General features: G+C 36.3%; 1 protein-coding gene across 1 annotated transcript; it reads right to left on the bottom strand.

The window, feature by feature from the left end:
- Nucleotides 1-1,496: 1,496 nt before the first annotated feature.
- On the bottom strand, nucleotides 1,497-2,434 carry LOC127801861 (zinc finger A20 and AN1 domain-containing stress-associated protein 5-like). Its single transcript, XM_052337349.1, has one exon. It carries the CDS (start codon nucleotides 2,267-2,269, stop codon nucleotides 1,763-1,765), a length of 507 nt encoding a protein of 168 aa, XP_052193309.1. The 5' UTR covers nucleotides 2,270-2,434; the 3' UTR covers nucleotides 1,497-1,762.
- Nucleotides 2,435-8,605: the final 6,171 nt, after the last annotated feature.

Below are 8,605 nucleotides of genomic sequence, written 5' to 3'. Positions count from 1 at the left end.
AAGGGCTATCGTTTGGACAAGGTTTTAGTATAATACAATCCACCCATTAATATTATTAGAAATGATATTGCTGTATATAAAAATTAATTCAGTATTATTATTATTAAACCTATAAGTTATAACCTATCATCTGAGGTGTGATAGGGCATATGGCTTGGTCCCCCGTCCACTTTCCTAAAAACACGTTTCAACCATAGTACAATGTTGAATTTTGCTAAAAGTGGGAAAATTCGTTTCATCTCTTCCTGTAATTCCCAAGATCCTAACATCATCATCTCCCTATCAATCCAATCCAATCCCCGGATTGACAAATATGCCCCTGTCCTTCTCAAAAATTAACCAAGTTGTACTTTTTATTTTAAAAAAAATATTTAGATTCATTTAAAATCAAGACACATAATATGGACTATCTATATTATTTATTAATATGGACTATCTATTTGTTTTAAAGCGTTATTCGATTGATCTCACGTTAATTAGATTTTATGTTATATGATTTTTTTTTTTTTTTTTTGATGAAAGGCACTTGAACTTTCAGCTCAATTAATCTTCGCAACTTCATGCAAATCTTTCCTTTCAAGTACATTCATTCCCTATTCCATCTATGCATTAGGTAACACTTCACCAAATGACAGTGTACCTCCAGAACCATTTAAATCAAAATCAAGACCCAAAACTTGCAACTTAGCATTATTATTATGAGGTCCTGCTCTCTTTTATCATTGGACAACCCTTCGAGGTTATCTGATATTCCTCTATTAATTTTTTGGAATTATCATTTTTACATATTTTTTTGTCACTTGTGTCTTTGATTTCAATTCTGTCATTGATTTCAATTGAAGAGATAAATTTCGAACAAACTTTTAGTCCATACTTAGACCGAATATCGAACTCGTGATCTATTAATACTAACTCCTAACATATCACTTGTCTACTTAACCTATATCACCCCAATACTTTATTAACTTCTTACATAAATTTTGCTTTGCCTTGCTTTGCTAGATTAAAAAAAAGGTCTTACATGGATTTTTAACTATTACTTTAAAAATTCTGGTTAGATAGTAAATAATTAAATATTAAAATAACGTTAGTAATTCACAAAAATATTCAAAAAAATTAAATAATAATCTTGACTCAGTCGTCGTTCATCAGAGAAAAAAAGATAAAAAGGGATTTGTCAATATGCCATTAAAATCGACAGCGGACGCATTCGTCTCAACTAACGGCGCGCGGACGGCCCACTCACGGCTCAGTGGAGCTGTGCAGCTTTCCAACCTGTCCAAATGATAGCTAAATATTTAAATTGACAAATATGCCCCTAAACTTTCCCCGAGTACACAACGCACCGCGTGGATGCAACTCGTCTTCGGAAAATATCAGGATTTTTCTCGGGAAATCACGAACGCAGAACATCCATTTTCATTTCCGTCGTTTCATGATGAGGAACCCAACACGGCAAGAAGAGAAAGTTTTTGATGAGCCAAAAGCAAATATCATCAGCTACAAATCCACAATTCTCTTTGATTTAAAGAAATAACAGAAACCAAACAGAGACAATTATACATAACGATTAGACAAACAGCAAGTATTTCATTATCATTTGATCATCACCACAATAATCTTATAACATGGCTCGACAAATCTACGCTTTCTCTCTCTATCTCTCTCTCTCTCTCTCTCACCTGCGGAGAGAAACGCGAGAGATCGAGAGGCTCGCTCGATCTTTGACTTTCATCTTCGTATCCGTATGCATATCTGCGCTTCAAACTCGGACGATCTTGGCCGCTTTGACCACCGGATTCTCCCTGCAGATCGCCTCGCGCCCGGCCGCCTTGTAGTCGTAGCTGCAATCGTGGCGGTCCGAGTAACGGTGGTTGCCACAAAATAAATCGCCGCACCGGCACCGGAATCCGGTCAACCCTACCTTCCTCCGGCAGCCGGAGCACCGATTCACCTCCCTCTTGGCTACAGCCGCCAGAGACCCGTTCGGCACGGCCTCTCGATCCTGCGCCGTCGGAATCCGGACGGCCTCCGCCGGAGTAAAGGACCTTTCAGGTGATCGCGAAGGCGTAGATCTAGATCTAGGACTCCTATCACCGCCGGAGGAGGAGGAGGAGGAGGAGGAGGCCGGGGTAGAGGCGTTGAAGCAGTTCTGGCACATGTTGTTGGTGGCGGGGTTGCCGGTAACGCCGCAGTTGTTGACGCAGGGCGTTAGGGTTTCGGGGACGGCCTTGAATTCCGTCTCCTCCTTCTCCGTCCTCTGAGCCATATAATTTTCAGAAATTTGATATCTACTTTTAGAGAGAGAAAGCAAAAATTCGTAGAGAGAGAGAGAGAGAGAGAGAGGAGGGGGGAGTTGGAATTGATTCTGGTGTGGGTTTGTGGGGGTGGAGATAATCGAGGGTGTGGGGGTGGAGAGGTGTTTTATGCAGGCGAAGAGCCCCCGGGGAGGGGGGGGTTTTAATGGCGCGATGGAATATGGACCCTGTTGAGACGCGTCTCAAACATGTTTTTTAGAGTTTCCAGTCTTACCGAAATGCCCTCTCATTTTACTCGCCTCCTTTTCCTCCACATTATTTTATACAAAACTTTATAAACTCGCTGTAATTATTCAGGTCATTGTTTTGTCGTCGTGTTACACTGCCAAGGGGCCGTTTGGATTTTGGAAAAACTTAAAAACGTTTCTTATTCAACTATTAATATTATTATTATAGCGTTTTTTTTTTTTTTACTGATATTTGATAATTATTATCATTGAAGTTATAATAATAATAATAATAATAATAATAATAATAATAATAATAATAATAATAGAGGGTAACATCCTTCCTTGATTTGAGAATTTATATCCCATTTTGGTGAGGTTTAGTATTTTTTTACTTGTTAGTCACATAAATTCTATTACTTCATCTTGAAACTAAATTAAGCCCCCCAAAAAACATAGATTAACCGTGTTAAATCCAATCGCGGATAATTAAATTAAATTAAACCACCACCACGACCAGCAGCCTCGCTTAACTCCAAAATTTTTCCAACCCGCAAGTTGGAAGGCCTTAGTCAGCTCCAGCTTGATTTGGGCCGCCCTATCTGACCCCCCCCTAAAGTCACTGTCTGTCATGCCGTCCCCACGCCGTGGCGTACACGTGTACCGCACACGTGGTTCGTACCGCTGTACACGTGGGATGTCTTCATTGGCCCAGCGGGAACACCCAACCACATAGAATCAACCAAACCGAACGCCACCACTTTTTAGCATCTGCTGCCTTGTCGCTTCGTCACGCGCCCCCCCCCCTCGTCCGCCATTAAAAAAGTGACCGCACGGAGTTGAAACGAACTCGTTTCACTTTCAGACACACGGCTGAACAAATTATCTTCCATCACCCGCGTTGTAGACGATTCATTCCCTCCGTAAAGCTGATTGCGAATGGGGCTAGGTGGGTCCCACTTGGCTCCAACTACCGCCGTTCATGCTTTTCTAATTTAAGTAATATTTATTAAAATAGGTAAGATAAAATTATATGAAGATAAATTATAATATTTTTAAAATTAAAATATAAAATAATTAAGATAAGATTAAAAAATATTTAATTTTTTTATTAAATTATTTATTAATTTTTTAAAATATATTGAGTAGTTATTTTTTTATTATTTATAAAATTACAAATAAATTTTTATAGATATTTGAGAGATAAATTTATTTAAATAATTCCAAATAAGAAGTTACATGATTTTTTTAGTTAATTATTAGATAAATTTAATAAATATAATAAAAAATATTTTTGTCTAAATTAATTTTTATATTTCACTTTTTCTAATCTTAAGACATAATAAATAATAAATTTTTTATTATATTATGAATTATATGTTATTAAATAAAAAAATTATTTTTTATATTTGACAATAATAAGTTGATGTTTCTACTAAATTATTTAATAATTATTTATGACTTTTTTATTATGTTATATATAAAATATTTTTTTAAATTCTATTTTATGAATATTACACAAACTTTTTTTTTATGTTGCACAAAAATGAAAACGAAAAATATTTTCAATATGAAATGAAAATGAGAAAATGTTATTTTTCTAAAAAAAAGTAAAAATAAAAAATACGGGGTAAAGTGTAAATTAAAAAAATAAATGAGTTTTTTTAAATATAATTATTAATATATAAAATTATAAAAAATAATTGTTTAAGAGATTTTAAATAACAATACAACATGTTAAAGTTAATATATAATTTTATTTTGATAATACATACACAACTAATATTGTCGACGTTTAATTTTAGTCGACTGTTATTCGTTTTGGGCTGCGGTGAATAAATTCAAAAATACCAAGAAGAAAAAAGGAAAACCAAAATTCCAAATGTGAGTTAACATCGAAATTTTTACGTGGTTCGGTCAAAACGATGCCTATGCCACAACTGCACTCTGATTATTCTCTCAGAATGGCGGTATCTAATTATTCTCCCTGTCCCTCATGATATCTACGGTTCTTATTTATACTGAGGGGCTTTTACAATTTAGATAACATAAAGAAATACAATGATTGTATAATGGGGGACAAACAGCCCTTATCGTTTATACAAAATCGAGAGTGGGATCCTCATTACGAGGGGCATAGGCTGCTGCAGATAAAGTGAACGGACTCTACTTCTGATTTTTCAGCAGCTTCACCACCTATGCGACCTGATGGTTTTAGGCCAGCGACCTGGGTGGTACAGCGAACTGAGGGTTTTATAGCAAGTCCGTTAATCGATCGTCGAGAGCTCGCCAGGGGTTTTACCAGGAGCTCGCAAGGTGTTTGCTTTACGGGTTTCGGGATTTGGTGGTGTATGGATTTCATTTGACGAGGTCGTCGGGATCTTCCGAGTTCTGGGTGATTGGGCCGGCCTATTGGGTTGAGCCTGGCCCATAAAGGGGTGATGCGAGAATAACGCATAACAAATATTAATATGATCATAAACAAACACAACAATCAAAGTAAGTAATTACTTAAATTTATAACTTTTATATCATAATAATAGAGCAAAATACTAAACTCATCTTCAATGATCTTTGTGTAAATACAAATTAAATTATAATAAGTCAAAACACTAAACATATATCAAGCAAGTTGTGGACAAATATTTTAAAAGAAAAATTACCCACAATCGGAGGTGATCGAGGGAGGGAATGATCGCATTTGATGAGGTTTGATCTTCGAGATTCGACGATGAGGGAACGACGATTTTCGATCAGGGAACGACTAGAAGCAATGGCGATCAAAAGTGAGGAAATGATGAGGGAGCAACAAGCTCTAATGCACAGTAAAAAATTTTGAGATTCAAAAACACAAATAATTAGAAAAAGAATAAGATCGAATATTGAAACTTGTGGCTAGTTAGAGAGGGAAGCAATTTCATCTTTAATATAATTGGTCGTCAGAAATGTATTTTTAAAGAATGATGAATTTTTATAAATTTAATATTTTTTATTTGTGATTTATTAAACTAATTTAAAATAAGAAAGAATGTTCTTAAAGAGTGCCTCGAAGACATTTGAATGATTTAAAGATAGATGTATTAATAATTTATTCAAGCAAATAAGTATGGGTGTGAAGTTGGATGTACAAATAACGTTCTCAAAATCCATTAATTTTCCCAATCATTATCAATCAAAACGAAACTCAATCTCAATTGATTTCCTTCACCATCCCGAGAAAATCTTGAAGGCATGCATATAATTGATATTCCAATCTCTATTCCCCTTGATTTTCTCGAAAATCGACTTTCGAAATCAATTTAAATCATCAATACATATGTATGCCTATATATGTTGCCGAAGTAGGGTTTCGTACGTGCGCGGATTTAATTTGTTTCTGGACGCGGAGCGAACTGTATCTAAATATCGAGGGCTAGCTAGGTAGGTAGGTAGGTTGCAATTCGAAGGAGTTATACAGTCGCCTGCGGCCGTTGCCGTAGTTTTTGTTTCCGGTTGTTTGAATCAGAGGGATAGCAACCGCAATGGACGGTGCGGATTCAGGTGATAATCGGATCATTCCGGCCGGGTAAATATCTCAGGCGATAGGGCGGGCGGCAAAGCTGCGGTAAAGACCTCCAGTTTTCTAACTGCTGGTTAAATGTTTTCCCCTTAGTATGATGTTCACGTGGCTGGGGAAAGAATAAGGTCTTGTAACTCTCTTGTTATATAAACTGGGAAGAAACTTGGCAGCTTAATTAGATCCAAATTGTGTTCCTTTTCCTTTCTGACTCGATCGGGGACTGTAGTAGTTTATAGTTCTGTCTCTTGTTTGCATGTGCTTCCACTCTTGTTAGATGGAACCTGGTAAGCTCGTTGGCTCAGGGCAGGAACCTAGTGGAGTCCCAGCCAAGTATAAGAGCAATAATGTTGCAGCTGGAGTTCCAAATTCATCATTTACTTTTATGTTAGCATTCTCAAAGCTGTGTTTTAATGGTTTGGTGTATCTTGATAACTTTATTATTATTGCAATGTTCATTATTCTTGAATGAATTCTCTGTAAGTATTGAAAATCGCCTTCTTGTTTCTCGGGATGCCCTCCCTTGTGGGGACTCCCATCGCTCGATACAAATTGCCTTCTTATTTCTGTTATTTGGAATGTTGGCTTGTATTTTATGCTCAATATTTTAAGATTAATCACTATTGCAATGTAATATAAGTGATTGGAATTTGAATTTAATTCAAATTCCTTTACGTTTTAAATTTTAAAAAGATATATCTATACATATTTATATTTGTGTTATATATATATATATTACATAAAAAAATTAAGTATTGACATTCAATTTTCTGATTACTCATACATTATTTTTGACATCACCATTTCGAGTCTTGAAAAGAAGAGGTAGACAAAAAAAAAAAAAAACTTTTATAGTTTTTTTTATTAGAGATTATTTTAGACAAATTGTGATTCGATTATTGCATTTCGATTTAAGTATATTTACATTCCATATGCTATTTTTATTAAGATTCTTAAGCTATTTTACACATTATTTGTATAAGCTTGTGGTTGTGAACTAGTGTGATCTACTCTCTTAACATATATTTCCAAAAAATAAGAAACATATTACATGTTCCAATGTCTAGTATTTGATGAGTTTTTACAAATATTGAGCTGTAGAACAGGGAATTGACAACTTGACAATGCTACATGGAAATGAAATGGTCTCCACATGACCAAAATCAGAGCTTGACATTAGTACCAAGTCAATTTCATGTTGCCCAAAATTGTCAACCTGAACAAAGGCATGCCATATGAACTTCTTGTTCTTGTAGTTAGGCACAAAAATAGTTTTGTGGGTACAAATCTTGAAAAACAATTTCATGTAGATTTTAGTGTGTGGATCGTCTTTTGTAGTTAATTAATCAGCTATGGTTGTGGTTGTTGGGAAGAGAGCTTGTTGAAGGAAGGAGTTGAATCAATTTGGAAGGATTTCAAGTGGGCTGAACATTTCCATGGGCTTCTCTGCAATGAAGGCATGACTCGTGTTCTTGTCAAAATTCTCAATATTTTGATAGTGAAAAAAAAAAAATGCTAGAGATTAGCATTAATGAACCTTTTTAATCTGTAAGCAAGTTCTATTGAGAATATTTGGTCATGATTTCCCCATATGATCAACATAGGCTATAATGAAATGCATTAGCTTTTTATTTGTTCATGGGATAATTACAAACCAAAGGATGGCAAGTGCTGGATGTGAGCTCACACTGTAATATATGAAATAGAAGAAAGTTCTAGAGTGAAACCGAGTGATGTTCGGAACCGGGGGGGGGGGGGGGGGGGGGGGGGGGGGGGGAGGGGATGGCGGCATGGGTCGGGCCCCAACTAAATAGTAAAAATATATATATAAATAAAAGCTCAGGCACAGTCCAACCCCAAGCCCCTCTGCATCCACCCCTAGTTGGGACGAGCTTTCTATCCTTGGAATGGCTTGAATCAGTTCTTTCTTCTCCTACTATAGTTTCTTGATTACAACAATAAATTTTTAATGTGAGAATAAGGCGTGCAAGGTTCAATGTGTTATTTGAGTGTCAAGTGATCATGAGAGTTTCAATTCTACTGATTCTGAGAGTTTCAAATCTGGGTGCAAGTGATCTTGAGACCTCCAAATCTGAGTGTAAATGATCCTAAGATTTTCAAATGATCCAATGGATTTAAGATGACCAAGTGGATTCAAAATGACTGATTGGGTTCAAGATAGCCAATTGGGTTTAAAATGACTTACTGAGTTCCAAATGACTTGAGAGACCTGCTAAGATAGAAGCCGATTAGGATAAGAAAGCGCGTGAGTATCCTCGTGTAGATCTTTTGATGTCTAAATTAGTCTCTAGAGAACGTTTGAGTGCAATGAGAATTCAATATTAGAGTGAGCATACTTAACACGCACGGCTGGCTTCTTGCAACGGCTCGCCCACTAGTTGCTGCCTTCCGCTTGTTCAGTTACACAAGTTGCTTGCCACTCGGTTATATATAACCGAGTGGGTTGCCCACTCATGGCCAATTTGTGCTTCCACACTTGAAGTTTGCGCGTACAACACCTTCATCTATTAATGACCGTTGTGCTATTGCCAAATCGCTTGGCA

The sequence above is a fragment of the Diospyros lotus genome, chromosome 5, assembly GCF_014633365.1.
Source record: "Diospyros lotus cultivar Yz01 chromosome 5, ASM1463336v1, whole genome shotgun sequence".
NCBI classification, from domain to species: Eukaryota; Viridiplantae; Streptophyta; class Magnoliopsida; order Ericales; family Ebenaceae; genus Diospyros; species Diospyros lotus.
The sequence above is the reverse complement of the archived record's forward strand: the minus strand, read 5'-3'. Positions and strand labels throughout refer to the sequence as shown.